This window comes from Pteronotus mesoamericanus, unplaced genomic scaffold, assembly GCF_021234165.1.
Source record: "Pteronotus mesoamericanus isolate MK-2021 breed Mesoamerican mustached bat unplaced genomic scaffold, CSHL_Meso_final contig_25, whole genome shotgun sequence".
Classification (NCBI taxonomy): domain Eukaryota; kingdom Metazoa; phylum Chordata; class Mammalia; order Chiroptera; family Mormoopidae; genus Pteronotus; species Pteronotus mesoamericanus.
The window spans coordinates 19769515-19793858 of NW_026555105.1; the positions used below are offsets into that span (position 1 = coordinate 19769515).

Sequence of the window (24344 nt, forward strand, 5' to 3'; positions counted from 1 at the left end):
GCGCGCCCGGACGCCGGAGACTGGGGGAGGCGCGTCGCCCGGCCCACCGCGGGAAAGCGTCCCTGTGTCTTTAACGCCCTCCTCCTCGCTTCCCCTCCACCCCTTTTGTGCGCCCCCCCAGCCAGGCTGCAGCCGAGGAGCCGTCCCCCCTGCACTGACAGCTGGTATCTAATTACTGTGTGAGAATGGAAAGTCAGGCTGTCCCAGCTCGGGGGAGAGGGGATTAACGTCTCCTGCAGAATACACTTCCTCTGGTGGGTTGCCATGGTTACTCTCATTACCTGCCTGCCCGCGAGGAGCCCGCGCGAGCCGCTCCAGCAGGCCCTCCGAACCCGGGCCCGGCGCGCGCGCGCGCCTAACCGCCCCTCCCCGCCGAGGCGCACGCGCGTGCGCCGTGGGGGAAGCGCGAGCCGCCTCAGCCGGGCCCCGCGCCGGGCGCCCCGCCCCCGGTTCCCGGTCCCCCGTCCCCCGCCCAAGCAGCTGTCAGAGGCGCGCGCGGCCGGCTCGGCCCCAGCGCGCGCTGTCAACAGTCATTAGAGCGCGGGCCGCTCCCCTCCCCTTCCAGCTCCTCCTCTACCCCCGCCCCCGAGTCCGGGGTGGGGCCCGCACCTGGGGCCCTTGCTCGTTAGCACTCCCGGGCCGCCCGCCGCGGCCCCGGAGGGACCCGCCCACGGGGCCTGTTTGGCTCAGGGCCGCCTCCTTCCGCCTAGACGTCCCCTCCCCTCAGCGACCCCATTACCTGCCCTTAGCCGCGGCGCCCAAAGGAGGCGGGTCCCCAGAGTACTGGAGGGCGCTCCTCCAGAGTAGTGGTGACAGCGGTCATTTATAGGTGTCTCGCTCAGAGAGGGCGCTATTTCTGTATCATTTGGGTTCCCACTGCCGGCCTGTGAGGTGGTGAAAGCCACTGTGCATATTTTGTCACTTCAACACAGGAGGAAATGAGGCTCAGGCAGGCCCGCCCCTTGCCTAGGGAAAGGGCTGAGTTGTCCTTAGGCCTGTGACTTCCATCCTAGAGCACCTCCTTCCTCCTGACATCCCTGGACTAGAATCCCCGCAGCCAGACCCTGACCTTGGCCTGCTTGAAAGTGCCATCCATTAGCTGCTCCTTCCCTCCATTTCTTGACCCTGGGTCCTCACCTGCTATTGGCCCACTGCACTCCTCTTTCTACCCCTTCCCTCCTTGCCCTCTTCAGACATCTCAGAGTTAGCAAAACCAAAAAGGGAAAAAAATATTCAGAGCTGCTTGAAGGATATGGCATCTCTCAAAGGTAGTGCTCTTACATGAGGACTGATTCAGCCACCTTTTTCTGTGGCCCCGGCTGTACATTTGGGTCCCTGGCGTGATTTGAAAGAAGATGGAGATTCAGCGAAGCAGAAAGGCGGTCTTGGAATATGTGAGGCCTGTTCCAGATGGCAGGTGCGACGCGGTGGCGGCTCCACACTAACAGTTGGAGATTGTGCACAGGGGTGGAGAAGAGGCAGGTGCTACATTGAGTCCTCAGCGCCTTGTTTATGTGTTTATTTGTTTGAGGGGGGGTGTCTGATGGGGGGGTTCTCATCCCTCTCATCCCATACAGACCTATAGAGCTCAGTACAACTATGGGTCCTAAAATTCTGGTGTGAATCCTCATTTTGGAGGGGATTTTTTGGTTTCCAGTCAATAGTAGGTAGTATCCATGATCGAGAGAAATGCAAATACTGTTTTTGTCCCATTTAAGCAATACCCTCTCCTCAATCATCTGATTGCCCTTTACAAATTATAACTGGGTCCTCTTGGGTACTATAAGGAGAGAATTCAGGAGATTTGGGTGAGGGTCTTCATTCTGGTTTCTATTCTTTTTGTTCTCTCCGTTTTGTGTCATTTTAAAGTTTCTCTTCACCTTTTACCTTTCATCTGAGGACCCTTTGCAGGAGGCTGGCTCCTCCCCTCCAGCCTTCTTTCAGTCCTGCCAGGAGTTGGGGTGGGGCTTTACAGGAACTTCCAAACACTGCTACCCAAACTTTCAAAATGCTGGTTGATCCTGCCTGATTCTATTCAAGTGTGGTTTGAGGGACAGGAGGAGAAATTAGGAGGAACATGCAGCCTCATATTTGCAATAACCTCTGCCCGTAATCTCAGCCACTTATTAGCCCGCTGGCCCAGATGGGATGGAACGGCATTCTCACATTTGCCTGTGCAATCAACCCCCTGAGGTCCTGGGCTCCCACACAAGTGGTTGTCAGAGGTGTGTTTCCACCGGGATGGGTTCTGCTGACTGACCTTCTCCTCTGATGGCAATTTCGTTGATTTTTACGCCTTGTCAAGAGCTGGATCTGAAATGAACCAAAAGGACACATCCCAAGGACTTTCTCTGTGGTTTCTTCCTCTACTGTAGGAACCCAATTGAGTAATGTCCCCACTGTTTAGCAACATCCTCTCAACCATGGCTTCTTCATTGCTGGAAAGCACACGCCACTAATATAGGGATGGTGGTGTACTAAATGACACCCTGGTGGCCTGAAACAGTGAGCCCACCTTGATAAGTATATAACTAGCAGCAAGTGGCTTTAAAGTTCCAATGGAAATGACAGAACTACAACCCATTAGCATTTGGACCCCACCTGCCATAAAGGGTAGGGGTCCATTTAATTGGCTTAGTGGGAAACAGAGAAGATGCGGTCAGATTTAAGAGCTCACCTGAGGGATGACTCCTGACAACAGCTCATGAGGCCACACTGGCACAGGCCTGTCTAATGGCCTGGTAAGACATGCTGTCTCCCTTGTAGGTCTGCAGCCCTGGATGTAGCAGCCTTCCTTGTGCTGAGCATTCAGATCATTTGAGGAAAGTGAGGAAGCCAGAAAAGATCTGTCAAGGGATGACCTGCTTAAGTATTAATTAACTGTGCCAGGGAGGACTTGAAAATCTGATGCCAGGATGCTGGGCACTCCTGCCCTTTCTATTCATAATCTACATTAAGTTTCTGGGCAGGTATTCTGAGTATCTACTAATGTTATGCAATAAGATTCCTTTGTTCTCGCCATTAGGAAAATTGACATTCATTGGAGAAGAAAATATTAATATGTTAGGCCTAGAAGCACAGAGCATGTCTGTATTTGAGTCAATGCCAGTTTCCCAGTAGTTACCTTCCTGTCTCAATAATGGACATTTCAGTCATCAGTTCTCAAAAATCTTCTGTGCATCAGAATTCTTTGATGCCTTTTAAAACCCCAATATTTGATAGCTCTTGGTTGGGGCCTGAGAATTTGCATTTCTAACAAGTTCCCAAATGATGCTGATGCTGGTGACCTAAGGGCCTCACTTTGAGGACTGTTATAAATACTCTGACATATCAGCAATATTTAAGTAGATATTTGGTGATTTCTTCAATGCCTTGCAACCTGGCCTTTAGTTTAGAACCCAAATGGGCTGGGTTTAAGAAAGATGATGTTGTCCAAGAAAGTCAGTAGCTCCATAAATTTTTAAGAACAATTGCCATGTTTGAGTTTTGTTGGCCTGGGTATGGCTGGCTGTTTGGAGTTAGCTGGTTCCAAAGGATGGAGTATGTTACCATGGTGATATTCTTCCCCATTTACGAAGGCTCCAGAGGTCTGTCCTTCGCAACTGACCGTGTGTTTTTTTGTGGCTTTTCCCTTGGGGCACTGCAGGGTTCCATGCCATCACTCCTGGTTGGTGTTCCCAGGAGGCTGGGAATCGTCAGGAGGCTCCAGGCCCCCTCTTTATCCAGCCTGTAAGTGAAGTGAGCTTCCTTTGTCAGTCCAAGGCCCAGCATGCTGAAGGCAATGGATTAGATTAAGCTCATTTGGGTACAAAGCAGAAGTGGTTGGCAGGGACATCCCAAGGCTATGGGGAAGGTGCTTTCTGCTCCCTTAATTAGCAGCTCTTGCCTTGGAGAGCTGTGTCTGGATTCTCAGCTCGGGAAGGCATGCCTCTCCTTCAGCATTTAGCACGAAGGTTATTACCTCTATGGATACAGGGCATGGCAAAGACGTCTGTGGCATGTGACTGCCATGGGACTTCTTTGTTCTCCTGCCAGGGTTCTCCTTGAAGGCCACACAGATATCCTGGTGTTCTTCCCTTAGGGTACAGCACGCATGGTGTCCAGGTGGCCACAGCTCAGCAGAGGACAGTTCAAGGTGTGGCTCTGCATACCTTGTGTGGGGTTGAATTCTGGTTGCTACAGGCCCTCTCCTTTCCTATGTACATCTCTGCAGTTGAGACAGACCGATCACAGGACCCAGGTTTGAACATCAGGGGACATATTATGATCAATTTTTAAACAGGAGGCTACTAAAAATGTTCCCCTGAAGTGTTTCTCTGGGACAGCTTTATGGTCACATTGGACCAGGTCAAAGCTGTTGGTTACCAGTGTCTGCCTAAGAATGGAGGTGGGAAGCTGGGACAGACACAGGACAGGCACTGGGCAGTGTTTCACTCATTAATCCAGGTTGGTCAGTTACACCTTGACTCTAGGAAAACTTATCCCTAGTTTGTGTGACAGCCTTAGCATGTAATTTACATATGATTATGCATCTTTTTCTGTGGTGGGTATTCCCCTGGGGGACATACCTGAATGGGGTTCTATAGCCTGAATGGGGGACCAGAGATAAGAGCAGATTCCTAAACATAAATTGTTCAAACTCGATGGGTCTAAAGGGAAAAGATAGACATTCACAAGCTTATATGTGTCTGATGTACATTCTTCCATGATCTTTGGAACGTCCAACTAGGACTTCTTAGGCCCATTTCATAGGAGAGGAAACTGAGTTTCAAGAGGCTGAGAAGTGACCTACCCAAGGTCATCAAGCTGATTAGGGAGCACTTTCCATTTCTCCTATCTAAGATACTATGTTTCATCAGATTTTCTTTCTCTATTCCTTTCCACCAAATTTTATCTCCCTTTTCCAGAAGTATCTGTGGCCTAAAACAATTTTATGAGCAGGGAGGGCTATTAACTTTTAAGCAGCTAAATGCATCGTTATGACTCTGGATTCAGATTATTAGAATGTTGTGGAACTACACGCTATACTTTTTTTTTTTTTAAGATTTTATTTATTTACTTCTAGAGAGGGGGAAGGGAAGGAGAAAGAGGGAGAGAGAAACATAGATCAATTGCCTCTTGCATGCCCCCAACTGGGGACCTGGCCCACAACTCAGGCATGTGCCCTGACAAGGGATCGAACCAGCAACCTTTTGATTCATAGTCCAGCATTCAATCCACTGAGCCACGCCAGCCAGGGCTACGTTTTTAATATACATTTTTAAAATCAAATTTTAACAGACACACAGAAAAGTACACAGATTATAAGTGTTCAGATTAATGGCTTTTTATAAACTGAACACACCTATATAACCACTACCAGATCAAGAAATGGAAATCCAGTTATATTTTCATTCTTAAGGTTCTTTTGTTTGTTTTTCCTGATATGAACCTTTGCTTAGAAGTATGTAGTACTGACCTTTCATGATATTTGTCCCATCCAACTCTGTCACACCAATATTTGCATAACCCCCAAATGCTGGGTAGTTAGAAGTCAGCTAATTAATGAGTTAGACGCCAATAAGCCCTGTTTTCAGATAGTCTGGCACTTCAGAGGGGGCCTTCAGATACCCCCAAGAAAGAGGGAACAGTAACTCCTGAGAGAGTTTACGAGCAGAAGAGTCAGGGAATTTTACAGCTCATCTCGTAAGCGAAGCTCAGGGAGGCTGAAGACGTTGCCCACAGTCTCACGATAAGGCAGGCAGACACACACACACACACACACACACACACACACACACACACACACCCCACCCCCCACCCCCGTAGGAGCTGCTATCTGAGAAGTCCCCATTGAAATGGATCCCCATCAGGAAGGGAGCCATTGGCAAGATGGCCTGTACAGGGCCAGTGAGGTCACCACCCATGGTCACCACTCACAAACACTGCCACTAGCTCTAGGCTTGGGTACCCTATACCCCAGATGCCCTTCTCCCCCATTTGCTTTCAAGTCGGTCACTGGCAAAGAGACAACCCTGTTCGTCCATCAGGGCGTGTTGGGAAAGTTGCTGGATAAAAGTAAACCCTGTCTGTGGCCAGAATGTGTTGTGAGCAAGGATCCCATTCTGCACAGTCTCTATTCTCCTCAGACTACAAAGACCGAGGTACAAAGCCCCCTGCGCCACTGAGCAGCCGCCATACCGCAGGCAGGCTCTGACCCTAACAATCTCCCAGGCTTGTGACGTTCGGCCCTGTCATAGCGAGGAGAAACTTGGCAAATGGCATAGCACTTCTTAATGACAATGTTTGTCCAACAGCTCCTATGGGCTGGATTGGTGCTAAGTGCTACACACGTGTCTCATTCATTCCTCTTCGTAACTCACAGGAAAGGCGCATCTGTTATCCCCATTTTCCAGATAAAACCAGCAGCTGGGCTCACAGAGGCAAACTGCTCAGGTCACACAACCACTTAAATTATGGGGCCTTATTCAAAGTAGGGAAGAGTGTGTCTAAACTATACTGCCTGGCTGCCATTTATAACTGGTCAGTCATCCCATAGTTGTATATTGAGTCTGCTATGTGTCAGGCATTGTTCTAGGTGCCGGGGAGACAGCTGTGAGCTGACAGGTGAAGCCTACACCCTCCCAGAACTGACAGTTCTTGACTAGAATCCTTAGGAGAAGAATTATCTTGAAAATTTGTATTTCAGAAACTTTCAGAGAAAGTCTTTTTCTTAAATTCCGCTCCTAGCTTCCTCTTCATCTTTGAAGCACCGCCCCCGCCCCCGGCCCCACCGCTGAGCCCTCCAAGTCTTGTCTTAGGGAGATGGTAGCTGAGAGTCAGGGGTACGGAGCCTGTGTGTGGCCCTTGCCCTATGAATGAGGAACTCACTTAGCAGCCTGTTCCCTTAAGGACCCTGCCCCATCCTCACATCCCCCATCCTCACGCCCTGCAGTCTCCCCCTTCTCCGTGCCAGCCCTGCCAGCAAGGGAGGGCAGGTGCTGGCCTAGCAGCTTCTGCTGAAGGACCCAGTCTCAGTCCTGGCACACCTTGTTGGGGCCAGCTGACAGCACTCATGCCAACTTGACAGGACGGGTTGGGTGGGGGGGCCGGCCATCCCGCTCACGCGGCCCTGACACCTTCACGTGGCCTTATGTCTGTTATTCTCTACATCACACACAAAGAGCCCGGGTGCTGTTGCTGGCGCTCAGCTGCTGGAGTGGGGAGGGCACGCGGTGGTGAAAAGCTTTTCTGAAAGGCCAGGGTGGAGGCAGGAGTCACCCAGGTGATCCAAGCCGGTCCCCTGGGACCCCAGCCCTGGACCACAGTGAAAGGTTACTGCTAATTGGTGAGCTCCTGATGGGGCTGCATCTATTTAGCACTCGCCCCTCCCCAGAGACTTCCAGGATGGTCTTGGCACAGCGTGTGATTCGAGAGCTCCCGCCTGAGTCTGGCACAATCTGTCTGAAATTGTGAACATGGAGCCTCTTGGTTTTTCAATTTGTATTTTTGTTGTTGTCGTTCCCTGCCCATTGTTTCCAGTAGATTTAGTAGCATCAGCCACCCTGACTCTGGTACCCCCTCCCTGGGGCCCTCTCAGCGGGCTCCTTCCCCCTCAGCCCTTCTCCCGATCTATCTACCATCAGAGGCCTTGCTGGAGTCAAGGAAAAGCGCTGTCCTGCCCCAACCCACCTCTCGGCCTCAGGGCCCAGCTCTCACCCCGCCATCATCCCTGACACTAACACAGCTTTCCACCCTGTCACAGGGGGCAGATGGCCTGTCGGAGCCGGAGGGCATCTCTCTGAAGCGGGTCGCTGTGGTGGAAGATTTCTTTGACATCATCTACTCGATGCATGTGGAGAGCTCAGCGGAGCCAGGCAAAGCCCCCAAGCACGCTGGGCAGAAGAAAACCTACCGAGCGGTGAGATTTCTGTCCCTTTGCCTCCGCTGGCAGCCCCAGGCCTTGGCAGGAGGCCATGGGCTCTGCACATGTTGGGCGGGGGTGGGGCAGGGATCTGAGGCGTGATGAAATGGCCTTTGGGGACCCAGGGGGGCACAGGGCAAGGGCATGGCAGCCAGAGATGGCTCACAGGGCCAGGGGGTGGATTCTGTGGTCTGAGCACAAAGGAGAAGCAGGTTGAAGGGAGTGGGAGGGTGGATGGGGCAGGAGGGAAGCCCTTCTCTCCCCGTTTCTGCTTCACTCATTTCCTCCCCAGCCCCTCGCAGCTTGCTCTGGGCCATGGGGGGCGGGGGTGGCTAGATTATAATAATCACAAGGGCAAATGCTTCTATGGCATTTACTGTGCACCAGGCTGGTCCAGAATGCTTTCTATGTGTGAGTGTTTTGATCCCCTACCACCCTGTGAAGTCAGAACTGGGAGTTCCCCAGGGGAAGTCTGAGGACCTGGTTCCCAGCCTCAAGGAAATCAATTTGATTTTGGGTGGGGAGTTCTGAGAACAAAACCAACACGCAAAAACCAGAAATGTCTCTAAGACGAGCTTTGAGGGAACAAGGACCTAGGTACCTGGGCATTCAGCAAAGGCACCTCCAGATACTGTGCTCAGCCAGGGGGCTTCATGGAGAAGGTGGCATGTAAGCCCGCATTCTAAGCTCTGGGTAGGCAGGAGGTGCAGAGACAGCTAGGCTGCGAGGGGGCAGGAAACCTCACGCATGGGGAGGCGGAGGGGATGAGGAGATGAGGAGGTTGGGGGGATGGGGCCGAAGCATGAGAACCCTGACTGTGTTCTGGTCTAATCTCCCTCTTGACCCCCCTCGCCGTGGCTTATGCACAGTTTTGAATCGTTTGTTTGTGACGGATTCTGGTCCCATTTCACAGTTAAGGGAACTGAGACCCAGAGAGTTGAGAAACTTGTCTAAGGTCACACAGCACCTGAGTGGCAGTCAGCCAGGGTCCTCATGCCCCCTCTGTGCTGACTTTCTCTTTGCCTTCCTAGGGGCTTTCCTCTCCTGATTTTTTAACAAAAATCCAACAGTTTGATGTGTCCTTGTCCTCAGAAGATGACTTTGCCCTAAATGAGCCTTAAGGATGGACCCTTGTGCCAAGGACCTCCAAGGGATGAGGGGTCAGCGGGGGGAAGCAGATGATTATACCACTTGACCCACCCCTCCTGCTTCTCAGTGCACATGGGAAACAGCTTGTGGGAAGGGAGTTCTGAGGGTATTTCCACCAGCGGGACATGAGCAAAGGGAGGGACACCCAGGCTGGGGCCAGTATGGGCCCTTTGGTATCGATGAGACCCAGCACACTGGCTCGGCGTTAAATTTGCCAGTGCTGGTCAGGTGGCACGTGCCAGGCCCTGTGCTCAGCACTCCCTGTGCACCAGCTTTCTGAGCCTTTGCACGTATGAAGGTTGCAGGTATGAAGCAGGCGCTGGCATCCCCACTTTATATATAAAGAAAATGGAGCTCAGGGAGATGCATAATCTAACTGAGGTCACCCAGCTGACATGCAGGGCGAGGCAGCTGGCCCTAGAGCCCACACTCTGAACACTACATATCCTGCCTTTTTACAAACCCCTGTGGTCAGCCAGTAAGGCCAATGACTTGCTCTGTTGTCTGGGTAGATGGGCTCGAGCCAGCCAGACCATGTGATTTTCCTGGTCCCATGGTGCCCGGCACCAAGCCTCACCTGCAGGCACTCCCTAGAAGGCCAGGGGCTGTGGCCTCCATGCTGTGAAGAGGGCAGAGCCGGGCTAGTCCTGGCAGCATTTGCTTCCCTGGGCCAAGTGGACATCTAGCCCTTTGCTCTGCATTTCCTGGCTTCTTGTCCATATGCCCGCCGCGTGCCCCACTTCCCGCTGCCCAGCCTGGAGCTGGCACATGACTGGCGGCGAGCCAGCTGGGCTGCGCACAGAGCTGGAATTTCAGCGGCAGGGCCAAGGCTGAGTGGGGCAGGCCAGGGCCCTCCTGCAGTGGGTGTGAGGCCAAGGGGGCCGCCGCACCTCCCTCCTCCCCGTGTACCTCCTCTCCCTCCCCCCTTCTCCATCTGCCGCCCTTCTCCGTGCCACCCTTTTCCTTTCTAGGGGGTGGTACCTGGATGTATTTGTGCCCCTCTTTATACCTGCTGCCATTTCTTCAACCCAAACTTAGCGCTTTAGCCTCCCTAGTGGGCATGCCCCACCTCAGCCGGGCCTGTGGAGAGGGAACCCCCAAGGAAATTCTGTGCTGATGGCTGCAGAAGGCGCAGCCTGGCACCACGGGGTTTGCCTCGGCTCCTGGCTGGGGTGTCTGGGGACCTGTCTCTCTGTGTTTTGCCACACCTGAATCCTGGGACAGCCTCATCATTTCCAGGGCACCCAGGACTTTCGGGTCCTTACAGGCCTGGGGTGCCTGCAGGAAGCAGGGGACTGGAAAGGAGATGGGCCAGCTTGTTCAGGGCATTAAAGGAGGCACATTCTTCGGTGGGAAAAAGAACCTTCTAGTATCTACCACTGTTAAGCAGTGGATCAGGATCCAGTAATGAGCTTTCTGAAGCAGGGGATACATGAGTGAAGGGTAGATGGCCATCTATAATGGCTAATGCAGGGGGCTTCCCTCTTTGCATAGGAAGCCCCACCCTTACATTTTGCCTCTGATGCAGTGGGACCTGAGGGCCAGAGGATCCCAGGACGTCTTGCCAATGCCGGGGTCTGGGATGGGTTCCAAGTGGTTCTGCAAAGTTCTCTGAAACTACATTGTGGACTGGTCCTTTTTCAAGGGTCTTTTCTGGGGTCTGTACCCATCTGGGTTAGAGGGAGCCCGTTTGCTTCCTCCCTCGCTCCCAGGGTGGTAGGAGGCTAGATCGGGTTCCAGAGTCCGGATCTGGATGCCCAGACCACTTTGGAGTTGGGGCCAGATGTGGTCAGCAGCTACTCCAGGCCCACCACGTGCTAATCCACCCACAGGGCAGAAGGAGGATCTTGTAAAGTGGTGCAAATCCCCACCCCCCCATTGGCCTCATCTGTCTTTGTCGGCCTCTGAGTTGGGGAGCGAAATGGAGCCTTACAAGTCAGCGACTCTGCAAATAGCTTCTGCTCTTCCTGCCAGCCAAACCTCTCTCAGTTTTTACCAGTAGGAAAAACATGAAAGGTGAATTCACGTATGGGTCCCAGGGTCCAGGCAGGAGGCCGCCTAGGGCAGCTGAGGGAAGCTAGGTGGAGACGGGTCCTGGAGCTTCCTCTCCTTAAACACAGCAGCTCTATCTTTATCTGTTTCATGTCTTGGGCTTCAGCATCAGAGTCTATTTCCAGAACAGTGCCTGTAGCTCTAAAACTATCAGAAAACCACCATCCCACTGACTAGAGCATCCGCTGGGATTGTCCTCCTCATTTTAACTCAACTTGTGGTCCTGTGGCCTTGGGCGCTGTGCAGTCAAAAAGAAATGGAGGTTCTATTTCTCATGTGGACAGGCCGGGAGGGTAAACCGAAAGATGCCTGCAAGAGGTTGCAGGCTCCAGTGTGGGGAGGCGTCCTCCTCCATGCATGTCCCCGTAGCCATGCAGCGCTGGCTGATGCCCCAGGGAGCTCCTTGCAAGGCTCCAGCCTTGCAGGGCAGGGCTTCCCTCCCTGGCCTTTGCACAGCTCCAAGGACTTCTCACCTGTGTGCCTTTGGCCCACCCCTCCTGGCCCACTGTGGAAGTCACAGGGCTAAAAGGGGATGTGCCCAGCACGCCCCCTGCCTGTGGCACTCTAGCCGGCCTGTGCATTCTGTGGGGTCTCTGCAAGGCCAGGAGAGCTGGGGGCACAGTTCTGGCCCCTGGTCAGAGCCCTCCCTGGGAACCATTCCTGTACCTTCAGTGGGCCAGTGGGTAGCCCTCAGCTGAACAGCCAGGCCAGGAGGACCCTCCCTGAGCCCTATAAAAGTGGTTTCTCTGCCCAGCGGCAGGTGAGTTCAGTGTAGAGAAGTAGGGCTACCACTGTGGTATGAACCTCCCTTCCTTGCCCAGCAGACTGCGACCCTTCTCCCCACATCCTCTGCTCAGCAATTCCGAGGCCCGCCCTGGAATGCCATGCCTCAGGGCACCTGTGAGGTCATCTGCTGGCCCAGGTTAGCCATAGCCCTTCCCTTTGCCTGGCAGACACCTCTCTTACCCATTTACTCCTGCAGCCATTAGCCCTTCAGCAAGGCCCATCCTTCCCAACCCTGCAGGCATGAGAGGGATACTCTTCCCCAAGACTCCCGGGAAGCTCTGGGCGGGGATGAAGATGTGCTTGTGGGTGGCGGGAAAGCCCTGTCCCTCAGCCCTTACAGCCAAGGAGGACTGGTACATCCCTGACCATCACCTTCCAACCCACCAGTTCTAATCAGAGACCAGGGTATTGCCCTTGTCCTTGACCTCCAAAAAAAGGCAGGGAATTTGGAAGGGAGATAACTCATCTAGGAGCCTGCCTGCTCCACAGAGCATCAAATCAGCTGAGAGGTAACAACTGTGTCACCAAAATTAACTGCCATTGCAGCGACAGCCAGGCAGGGGTGGCCCCTGGAGCGCCACAGGCCCGTTGTTGAGCGGGGAGAGCAGCCTGAGCTGTTCCTCTGAGGGCCTGGCCGCAGCCTGTGCCCCAAGCCTCCTCCTTCCCCAGCGCCAAGCCCGCCCGCTCCACCATACGGGTCCCCGGGCCAGCACAGAGACGGAGCCAGGCGCTTGTGCATCCCTAAGGAGCCGCTGGGCCAACTTTCCCTGCTGGGCTGCGGCGAGGACCGTGGAATGCTGGGGTGATGCTGCCCCTTAGTGGAGATGAGTGGGAGGGCCCGGCTCTGGGAAACGGACAAAAACCAGCAGCTGGGCAGCTACTGGCCTTAGCCGGGGATCCTGGGCCTAAGGAGTCCCTCTGGGCCTCTCAGGCAGCCAAACCAGGGCCAATGTGTTTCTCAAAACCCATAGCAAGAGGAAAAGGCTGGGCTTCAGGACCCACTCCCTCACTTTCCCTCTCCCTCACCCAGCCTCTTTCCTGTGTTCCCTCCCATGCCCCCTTTCTCTTCTCCCTCGCTAGGGGAGAAGGTATGGAGTGGTGTGACCTGGAACAGGGACTTTAGTCTGGCACTGCCCCTAAAGAGCTGTGTGACCTTGGGTCAGTGGGTTCGCCTCTCTGGGCCTTGTGACCTATCCTGAAACATGGGGGTCCTAAGAGCCTGTCCAGGTGGAAAAATCTGGTCTCTTAGCATCAGCCTTTCACAGCTCTCCCTAAAGAGGTCCTTGATCTGTGAATTATTGCAGGAAATAGTTCACAGAACCTTTGGTTCTGTTTCCAGACCCAGCGCCTGTGGATATATATAAGTGGGTCTCAGTTTATCCACCTCTAGGAGGGAAAATAGTTTCATCCTTCCCTAGAGCAATGTTTATAAGCTCATTTTTCAGTAACAGCAATAAAGTGTCCTGAGAGGCATATTACTTATTAGAATATAGGTTAAAGACTAGGTAATGGTTTAAATGCTTTGCTTTTTTAATTTTTAAGCTCCTTTATTCAAAATTTTAAAACAAATGGTTTTCTAAAGAATTGAGGACACCTGTCCCTTGCTTCTCAAATCCCTGCCCTTCTTGACAAAGGCCAAGGGCCTGCCACCAAAGCACAACCCTTGGTGACCCGGGGACTAAGCGGCCCCCCACCACGGAGCTGTGAAACAGGCAACCCCCTCTCTCCCACAGATTGCGGAGACCTACGCCTTCCTTCCGCGAGAGGCTGTGACCCGGTTCCTGATGAGCTGCACAGAGTGTCAGAAGAGGATGCACTTTAATTCCAACGGCCTGGAGCCCAAAGGTAGGGGAGGAGGTGCGTGTGCTGGAGGCTCCTGGGGGGAAGCTGTGCAGGGGAAGGCTCTCCCACCAGAAGGGCCTGCCCTTTGCAGGCACAGGCAGAAAAGTGCATGTCCACCAACTGTCCCAATTCCCAGAGGCCAGTGTGGTCCACGGGGCTGCCCAGAGAGCCTCATTTTGTTTTGTTTTGTTTTGTTTTGAAACCAACAGTGTATTCCTACTACACTTCAAGGCCCAGGCCACATTTTCTTCTCCCACCAAGGTTCTGGATAGAAATGTCCACCTTGCCCCATTCCCTCAGCTCTGTAATTCTTGCCGCCCAGGCCTCGCCCTCAGCAGTGTCCCCACGGGTTTGGTCTTGCTGACCCTAACGTAAGCTCTCATAGGGCGGGAGGGCAGGAGCACAGCCCTCGAAGCATGCACCCCTCCTACCCTGTAGCCACATACCTGCCAGTAATAGGTCCTCCCTAAGTGTTTGTCCCTCCCTGTGCGCAAGTCAGAAATCTAGGGGGGTTGATTAGAATTTAAAATGCCCCAGAGCACTTGTGACCAGCCAAAGTTGGTCCCTTGGATTGACATCCATGCCCCCCAGCCCTGCTCTTCACGGTGAGATGCAGTAAAGACCCCCACTTTAGTCCCCCGACATCTGTAAGCTGAACGTCCCTGAGGCCTCCAGTAAATCTCGGGCCATCTGTTCGCAGGTGGCTTTGGCACAGTGAGATGGGCCAATACATTTGACTGGTGTGATATAGCTCTGCCCTGAGAAATGATGCCCATGTGGGCGATTTATCAGGGCTTGTAGGCTGCTCCTGGGCATCAGGCCTGCAAAGGTTGCTGAAGTCCATGGGTGTTTTGCCCAGGATGGAAATAGACTCAGAATGAAGGATGAGCCTTTTCCTCAGGTGGCATCCTCCAAACCTGGGGAGGTGAAAATCAGCACCGAAGCCTGAGTAGGTGACCGCAGAGGAGCTGGAGCACAGGAGAAGAATGGAGTTTCCTCTCATTTTGGTTGTCCCTGATGCCCATGAGCAACTCTGGCACCCGCCGACTCATCAGACCCGGAGGCTTTCCTGCCCGTGGGGGCCACGCGGCCTCAGCCGCTCCATCAGGTGCATCAGAGAGCTTCTGAAGCCTGAGGGACAGCAACAGACCTAGTTACTCCCTTCAGTGCTGGATTCCTGGTTTAAGAGCAGGGTCTCCAGGGTCACACTGGATGAGTTCAAATCCCAGCTCTGCAGCTCAATAGATGTGTGTCCTGAACAAGCGACTTCATCTCTCTGAGTCTCAGTCTTCTCACCTGTGAAATGGGGTTAATAATGGTAGCTACCTCAGGGGCTGATGAAGCATAATAGTCCCTGGACCTGGCACAGGGCAGCCACGCATGAGGGGTCACCTGTGGCTGTGGCAGCTATTGTGGTAACGCTGGGTGCTAGAGTGAGGCCCCCACCCCACATGGCCTGGCCCTGGCTGACCGGCTGCAAGCCTGGGCCAAGACAGCATTTGTCACCTGCAGATGGGCCAGGAGGGCTTTCCCTGCTGCGTTCTCCACCCTGCCTGGGTCTGGGTGCCAGGGGTGCCCACCCATCCACCTGGCCCCTCCTGTTCTGTCCTAATCATTTCCAAAGCAACTGGGGTACTCAGACACAGAGTTCGTTCGCCTGCGAGAACAGAGGCAAGGCCAAGAAGGACCGTGTTTGTGTGCTCCTCGGCAGGTGTCTGCAGACTCCATCTCTGCTGTTCCCTCGCTCCCTACTGGCAGGGAGCAAATGCTCACCTCCCCCACTCTCAGAGAAGGCCTCGAGGTCCCCAGGGCTGCAGTTCCACTCTTCCTCATCTGTGGGCTTCCGCATGGCTGGGAGGGCAATGCCAGCACAGCAGCAGCCTGTTTCTCTTCTGTTTCTTCTCCTTGCTGCCACCACCCCAGGGTAGAAGGAGGGAGGAGGAAGAAGGGAGGGAGGTGGAGAGGGAGAGAGCACAGCCTGGAAGGAGCCGCCTAGAATATAAACCAGCTCTGTGGGCTCTGGGCTGGAGCTGCTCTTTCCAGGGTCTTGCTCCAGGCAGGACAGAGGGCAGACAGAGTGAGGCTGTGCTTGCCTGTGCTCGCTTGTCCTTGGGTGGAATGCTACTTCTTTGTCCTCAGGAGCCAAGCTGTCCACGCAGGGAGAGGACGAGACTCTGAGGGAGCAGGAGACGGTGTGGCCCATGGAAGGTCAAGCAGGCCTGGGTGTGCCGCCTGTTCCCTGCTATATGTCCCTCAGCAGGTTGGAGGACCTCTCTGAACATCACCTGCTCCTAACAGCTCCTGTGAGCTTCTGAGGTGTCTGTCCTGGTTTACAGCTGAGGAAATGAGGCACAGAGAGGTGTGGTGGTGAAATCAGTCTCTTAAGTTCCCCAGCAGGCAACAGAATTTATGTTCTCATCAGTAAAATGGGAATAACACTTTCTTCGTGGGGCTGTCGTGAGGGCGTAGTTGGATTAAACAGCCACATTCTGCAGGGTGCCTCGGTGCAGTGGGCACATCAGTCTGTACCTCGTGTGGTTATACACAGAGCCCAGACACAAGGCTGGGAATGTCCAGGCGGCCCTTGGGGAGACACACAGTCAGTCACCCTACCCACGTGAGCACTCGGGGTCCACGGCCTGGACACTGGGCAAAAGCAAGAGCTCGGTTTCTGGCAGCTGCCAGCGGAGAGCCTTAGAACCTGAACGGCTTGTTTGTCTGCTTAATGGCCAGCAGAGGCACTGGCTGCCTGGACCCTCCTCAGCAGCTGGCAGATTCTCCCTTCTCCTGCCCCAGCCGAGAGCCTGGAGATCCCGCCTCTCCAGCCATGCTGCCTCTGTGGATGCGGTCAGCGCACCTACCCCTCTCTCACAGGCACCCCGGCCATGCCAGCCCCCGCTGCTCCTCTCCTACCCCTGCCCACCCACAGGGAAAGCAGAGCCTGCATCTGGCCCCAGAGGCAGGCCCTGTGTTCCTGTCCCAGGAAGGGGGGGCACGAAGGGGACAGGGAACAGGATGGAGACTTCTCGAGGGGCTTCTGGGAGAATGCCTCCCTTCCTGGCCGAGTGTTAGAAAGAAAGAAAGGAAGCAAAGCAGCCTCCCCTGCTCAGCAGTTTGTCCCCGGCAGAGTGTGGGGCCCTGGACAGTCCCAGTCCCTCCCCTAGCGCCAGGAGCACAAACAAAGGAGGCTGCTGAGGATCAGGAAGTCCGAGGATGGGAAATTCCAGGGCCTCTCGACTCCACGTGCTTCTTCTACCAGCCGCTAAGCAAGTCCAGGGGGAGAGGAGACAGAAAAAGAAAACTGGTGGGTCTTCAGACCAGCCCTGGCTCCTGGGGAGAGGGGCCTCTGGGGGCACATTTCTGTTTTCTCTGATGTGACAAAATATTGTTTGTATGGCTGCAAACTAGGATTTAACAGTGGGCAGTGCCAGTTACCTAATAGAAAGGTTTCTTCCTCCACAAAGGAGTCGTCCACGCAGGTCAGGGCTGCTTTGCAACCAGGCCCAGACTCTTCTGTGTGACTTCCAACCCCCTCATGCCTGGCTCCTCCAGATTCCTGTCTTCCAGCCTGTTCTTTTGCCCCTGCAGAGGCTCCATGCTGACCTGCTTGCTGGCCTGTCCTCTCCGGGCTCTCATCCTCACTTTCTGGGTGGCATGTAAGGTTGCATCACCCTTCCACAGGCTGTTGACTCTTCTGTAAGAGGGGATATTAATACTAGCACCCACCACATGGACTTCTTGGAAGGATGAAGCGGCAGGGTCTGTGTGGCGTAGCTGTCAGCCGAGTGATTGAACAGAAGTCCTGTTCAGAACCCCTGTCCACAGAGCTGCCTGGATTCCTTTCTCCTCTGAGCTCTAATGCACTTGCTATCAGTCCCACCCTGCTGAGCACAGGGACTGCACCCACAGGGTTCCCTAACCTTCCCCACCCTGAATGCACACACATAAGTACTTCCTGAAGACTTGCTGATCCAGTGATTTACTTCCCTCCTGAAGGCTTTTTTCATCACCTTCAGAGTTGGCCCTAGGCCTCGATCTCTTTGTCCAAATCTGAGACCCAGGACAGGCTGGCTGGTCTCAGGGCTCCTCTGTGCCAGGCCTTCGTCACACGCACGTCCTTCAACACCCAGCTCTGCCTGGGACAGCTTTTGCCACTGGCATGCAGAACCAGGGGGTCTTCCATTCTGTAGGTGAAGCTCGTGACAATTGCCACCTTGTGTTCCATGTGGAGGAACAAAGGCCACTACTTCAGGTGAAATGTGCCTTGAGTAATGAATGCCATTGGAGCCCAGCTGTGGAGGTCAGCACTCAGCTCAGCCTGTGTGGCTTGGCCTGGGTAAACCCTCTGCGTCACTGATTATTTTCAAGGTCTGTAAAACTAGGTCTTGCGCTTGGGCTGGTTTCAATTTTCCGTGGCAAAGAGGCGTTGAAACATTTCTTTGGGTGGTTCCTCTGCCTCTCTCACCAGCAGCCTGCTCGATTATTTTGGCTCCATGACTCTCGCCAGCCCCTAACTCACCAGTCGTATCAGGCTATTTGTGGTGGCTCGAGCATGGACGCTGTATGTGTCAGTCACCGCAGGTGCCTGGCCTCTCAGCAAAGCCCAAGGAAGCCACTTTCCTGCGTTCATATGTCCATCCTAGCTCATCCCCCATCCTGGCATTTATCTCACCTGCAAGCACCTGACCCCTCCACGGGGCTCCCAGTGGCCCCTGCTCCTTCTCTCTTTCCCACTAAGCCGATCCTCTCTGTGTGCGGCATTTATCACCTCCGGAGCCGTGGGGCTCCCCACCGCCGGGAAAACCTGCCTGCCTTTCTCTTTGCTGTGCTGTGCCCGAGTTCTGACCTCCTGCAGCCAGCTCTCTGGCACATTCCCTCACCTGGAATGTCCCCTGCCCGCCAAGGCCCTGCCTCCCTGACAGAACTCTCACTCCTGGAACTGCAGATGCGAGCGTGCCGCTGCGCACCCATCTCTGATGGACGTGTGTGCCTCAGGATGCCCCAGCTTTCCCAGACAGGGGCTCCTGCCTTTCTTTCCTGAGCCCCCTCGCTCACCCTGGGCTCCAGGAGCGGTTTCTGATCTGTGGACATGCTGCAAAAGGGACAGGCCAAGGAAGACCCCTTCTCCTGCCTCCCAGGAGTGCCATCTCGGCTTTTTTTTTTTTTTTTTTTTGGGGGTTCTAAACCAGCCTCCACCTGGTTTTATTTAAGAGACTTTCTCATAAGCAGCTGTGGCATTTCAGTCAGGATGTGGGGGACCATCAGTAAAAGAACACAGTGCCCGGCTTTCGTGGACAACCAAACACTGAGTCGCTGTGCACCAGGGACGTCTTCATTTGTGGCTCTGACCAGGGACCCTTAGGTGAGGGGGGTGTATAACAGCCACACACCGTATTGTCTAACAGCTTTCTACCAGAAACCCCATCTTTGAGGAAATGAAATGGAAACGGCGGGATTCTCCGTCTTTAGACCCACAGTCTGAAAACAGGAACTGTGGCTTTCCTGAGTGGCACCATCTCAGTGTCGTTGCTGCAATGTCTGCCTCACCTACTGCATCCAATCCCGTTGATTTTGGGGGACCAGGTCCCAGCATGTATCTGGGCTTTAGGAGGTCACGTCTGGGCTGACGGAGGGGCAGCCAGGAGAAGAGGCCATGAGGACACAGGAACACATTTTAGTTTCCCCACAGCAGTGGTTGTCTGTGCGTGTGTGTCAGAGAACCCTTCTGCCACCAAAGGAAGAGGAATGAGGAATTCTAAAAAAAAAAAATTAAAAAAAAAAAAAGAGTTTGGTCCATTTGGAGCAGGTTTCTGCAACATTCGATATTAGTGACATTTACCTTTTCCTCAAGAGCAAAAGTCTTCCTCAAAGAACACAAAAATTTTGTGTGTGACCACATGGCTTAAAAAAGCTAAACAAAGGTCTGCATCTTTATAAACTTGATCAGAAATATGCATACCACCTCAAAACGGCACCTCCAGTCCCCGGTCTTTCTGCAGAGCCCTTTCTATCCTCTCCAAGTAGGAACTTCCCTTCTCCACTTCAGGTAGTTTTCTCCCTCTTGTTTGCAGGGGACTTTTTTCATTATTATGGCAAAATATTTATAATGTTAAACTTGCTATTTTAACAATGTTAAGTATACAATTCAGTGGCCTTCATATATCCACATCGTTGAGCAACCATCACCACTATTTCCAAAACCTTTTCCTCACTCCAGACAGAAACTGTGTACCCATGAAGCAGTAACTTCCCATCCCCATTCCTAGCAACTCTATTCTACTTTCTTCCTCTGTGAATGTGTCTATTCTAGGTCTTCCATTTAAGTGGAATCACACAGTGCTTGTCCTTTTGTGTCTGGCTCCTTTCACTCAGCATAGTGTTTTCAAGATTGCAAGGGCCTTTCTGGCCTGGGCTCCAGCGCTTGAGCGGCAGGTTGTAGCAAATCACCTTGGCCCTGTCACTTGCTCCTCCTTCAGCCTATCTCTTGAGCATGGTGGTGACCGTGGAAGGCAGGCTTCGGCCAGTCCAGCAGTTGCTCGCACACTCAAGTCCCAGCTCATGACCAGAACTACGCACCAGGGAGAACTTTGGTTCAAAGGCCTGGAGCCCTGGAAGCAGGGGAGGTTGCCAGACACAGATAACCAAGACTTTCCCCAGGTAGAGGGTGAAGCAGGGTCAAGTGACTAAATGACTAAATGAGACAGGTCCTTGCAGGAGGCTCTAGGGTTTCAGGCGTGGTCATAACAGGAGACATTCGGAGGGGAGTTGGTCTGGGGAGAAGTGACAGGCTCTCTTTTAACTGTGCTCCCCGTCTTCGTTGACTGCTTCTTGTGCCATTTTCATCTGCCCTGTACGCCATCCGCAATGGTACTTGAGATGCAGAACCATTGGCTGGGCAGTGTCCTTTGCAGAAGGCAGCTTGGCCACAGATTCTAAGAGTTACCAAATATCCTTACCCTTCAACCCATGAATTCCATTCCTTGGAATCTGTTCTAAAAAGGAAATGATCAGAAATTTGGACCAATATCCACACACAAATATGTTCCTTGCAATGTTGTTTATAATTACCAACAATAGGAAACAACATAAATAGCCATTCATAAGGAAATGACTTAAGTAAACTATGGTAAAATAGTACATGGCTATAAAAATTATATTTTTTAAAGGAAAACAAGATTTTTGATAATGAAGGAAATGCCTGTGAAAAAAGGTTAAGCCAAAAACATTTTTTAAAGCAGACTACAATTTTTTGTGTGCACTATGATATCAAGGACATAAAGAAGAGAAATCACAGGGAAAAAATAAACAGAAGCATATGCCAAGCTGCTTAGTGCAATTATGGGTGGTGGTTTTTTTAAATTTTTCTGTACATCTTTCCGCGCTTTGCAAATGCTCTACAAAAAGAACACCCGTTACTTTGATCTTTAGGACAGCAAAGCAATAATTGCAAGGGACAATGTTCCATGTGATTAAGGAGGAACCAGAATTTTGGGGGTGGGGACCCAGAACTGTGAGCCGTATGGTACCTGACGATTCTTTTGGGGGATCCTGTGGGTTGTAGGAGATTGGTGAGGTGTTGCAGCATGTGTGCACCAGGAAAAAAGTTGCCTTAGATCAGGGTTAGAAACATAAATGCCTTCAAGGGCCTGGCCAGTATCGGAACTGAGTAAAAGAGTACAGAACAATAGGGAGTGTTGGGGACTATGGCAAAACTGAGCTCACGCCCTGTCTGAAAGAAGTGGCTGCTGCACAGCTGCAGTGGTCGTTGGCCACATGGGATTACAGGCCCTATGTGGCCAGACCTTCCATTTTTTTAATGTGAACTCCCTATTAAACGCTGGCACCCAATTGAAAAATATTTTCAGTGCCATGCAGTTCACATCTATGGGCCAGATATGGTTGGCAACTGCCCATTTGTGACCTCCGGCCTGTTCTTTCCTCCTCACAGGCTCTGTTGAGTTCTCCATGTGGGTGACAGGGTGTGCTGCCCCGCTGGTGGCCCATAGCACAGACTGACAGGGGTTCCTTTTGTTCTTTCTGCCAGAAAATGAGCCTCCTTCTCCTCTGGTCTCCGGGATTATTGATTACAACATGCCCCTCACCTCCACGTATCTGAAGCAGATGAAGTTGCGCGTGATGAACTCCCAGGAGCAGGTAAGGCGTCTGTGCCCCCCTCACCCCGCCTAGAGGTGTCCTAGCTTGCCTGGATGTGGTTGATCCTTCCCAAGATGTGGGGCTACAGCCTGTGTAAACACGAAATCAAAGAGGCCCTTATCTGGTTATCTGGGCTGTGCAGTCCGGGCTGAGAGGGGAGGGAAAGAATGTGTTTCTAGTTAAAGGGTCTGCTGGGCAGACAGCCCTGCTGGGTCTTCAGTGAAACCCAGGGAACTCATGCTTCACAAAACTTTCCCCAAGGGCAGGGACAGGGATGGGGAGGGTAAGAGCTGCAGACCTTGGCTCTTGGGTGGTTCCGTCTCTGCTCTGCCCTTTGTCTGCTACATCACTCACCTCCTTTCCCCAGGGAGAGGAAAGAGGAGGGGCCCTGGCTGCCAGCCTTGGCCTCTGTCACTCTTGGGGCCTAGACAGGCCAGGAGGATGGGTGTTGGCGGGTGGCCCACGTAAGATAAGGTCCCTGGCTGTCCAAGACTCCCCAGCTGTGGATTGCCAAGGGTTGTCAGGCACCGTGGAAACAGGCTATTAAAAGAAAGCCACTCTTGCCTGCCTCCCCACAGTCCACCCTCTAGCCCTTTGCAAAGCAAGGAGCCTGACTGTCTTTCAAAGGAGGACAAGTGAATGCCACCTCCTCCCTCCACCACTGCCTAAAACCAGGGTTGTAATCTCTCACTTCCAGCTTCAAGTGTTCTCATTTGTTGTGACATCTGAGCCCTCTATATCTCTGCGGCCTGACCAGGGGAATGGGTTCTATCATTGAAAGTCTGACTTTTAGCCCTGGGTGCATGCTGTCTCGCTTACCGCAGGTCTCCTTGACAACCTGAGCATGTGTTGTCGCGGGAGTGGGGGGTGGAGAGGGGGCGATGGCTCCAAAGCCAGCTCCAAGGTGATGTGGCAAGATGTGCTCAGGTAACATATGGAGCTGTGGCACCCAGTTCGAGGATTTGAGCTGGTTGGCTTGAACATACCAAGTTTACACTCCTCTAAGGAGGAGGGGTGGTATGCCTGCCGTGACCAGCCCCTACAGGTTGAATGAAGTAAGCTTTGCTCTAGGTGGTAGGACTATTTGCGTCTCTGTCTCTGGCATTTTCCCTCCTGAGAGTGTCTGTTCTGTGATGGTTGCATCCCAAAGAAACTTCAGGTAATCAAAGACAATGTCAGCGGGGAAAGTGGTGCTGGGGTTTCATACTCACAAAGTTGTTTCTGTGCAGGAACGTTAGTAGTAAGGGTGGTAATATAAAATCTAACCACGGCCAAGCAGGTTTGGCGGGAGGGCTCCTTTGACTTCAGCTAAAGAGGAACTCGTGGCCTTTCTTTCCTGTCACCATCCCCACTGTCACAGGCACCTGGCCTCTCACACATTCTTATCACCATTCTCACCCGTCACCGTCACCGTGAGGAGTGAAATGCAGAGCCACTTGAACGGCCCTTTGTTTCCTACAAAATGGCGTTAGACCCAGGCCACCGCCAGAACCTGCAGTGGTCGGCACAGCCCACAGGTGATCCCTCATTAACAGGTCCTGTTATATCTCGTTTGGTTATACAAACTCTCACTGTCTGCGGGAGATTAAGACTGTTGGCTCTGTGCGTTAGCCGGCATTCAGGCATTCAACAAATATTTATGGAGCCCTACTCTATGAGCTGGGGATGAGCAAAGAAAGCACGAAAATACCGAGCTCATAGCAGATAGCCATAAACAACCGAGGGAGAGGTTAATCAGCAAGCATGGTGCAGCTGTGACAGCTGCCATGCCGTGGGACACGTGGTGCTGTATCGATACATAGATGTGTGGGGTGGATCGAGGCAGGGGTCAGGGAAGTTTGCCTCGGAAAGGGATGTTTCAGCTGAGATCAAGGTCTGAAGGGAACAGAGCTCCAGGCTGGGGGGCACAGCTTATGCAAGGACCCTGTGGCTCAAGGGAAGGAGTACCCCTGGGAATTTGAGAGGCTGGCGTGGCTGGTGCAGAAACTGTGAGGAGTTCTACTGCTCAACAAAGGGGAAAGCACAGTGTTGGGCACCTGATGGATAGCGTGAATGAACTGAAGTTCGTGAGGTTTGGGCTGCTCCCAAAGGAAGGGAGGGTTGTGGGGGGCACTTGTCCCCAGGGTGCTCTGAGAGTCCGGCTGGGGCTGAGACCGGGGTGGCCTCTGCTTACAGTGGACTTGACTGTGTCCTCCTGGCCTTCACTTCGTGCTTCCCAGGGTGGGCCCTCCAAAAGTAGCCGCCTTTCCCGTGTGCAGCAGGGGATCAAAGGGACAGTCTCTCCTGGCACACCTGGCAGGCGAAGCAGCATCCTACCTCCTACCTACGACCTCTCCTCTGTCAGTCTCCAGTACTCCATGCACAGCAATGAGCGCTCGAGGCCTCAGCCCCTCAGGCAGCGCCGGTACCCCTCTTTCATAGCCAGGCACATGGCAAAACATAAAATCACATTGTCACC

General features: G+C 53.1%; 1 protein-coding gene across 1 annotated transcript in view; it reads left to right on the forward strand.

Annotated features, from left to right (window-relative positions):
- The window catches only part of NOL4L (nucleolar protein 4 like), a 119112-nt gene that overhangs the window by 40620 nt on the left and 54148 nt on the right, over nt 1-24344 (forward strand). Inside the window, exons 2-4 of the mRNA XM_054573439.1 lie at nt 7745-7900; nt 13624-13735; nt 21777-21886. Of these exons, the coding sequence (XP_054429414.1) occupies nt 7745-7900; nt 13624-13735; nt 21777-21886 (378 nt within the window). The remainder of the gene's footprint in view (nt 1-7744; nt 7901-13623; nt 13736-21776; nt 21887-24344) is intronic.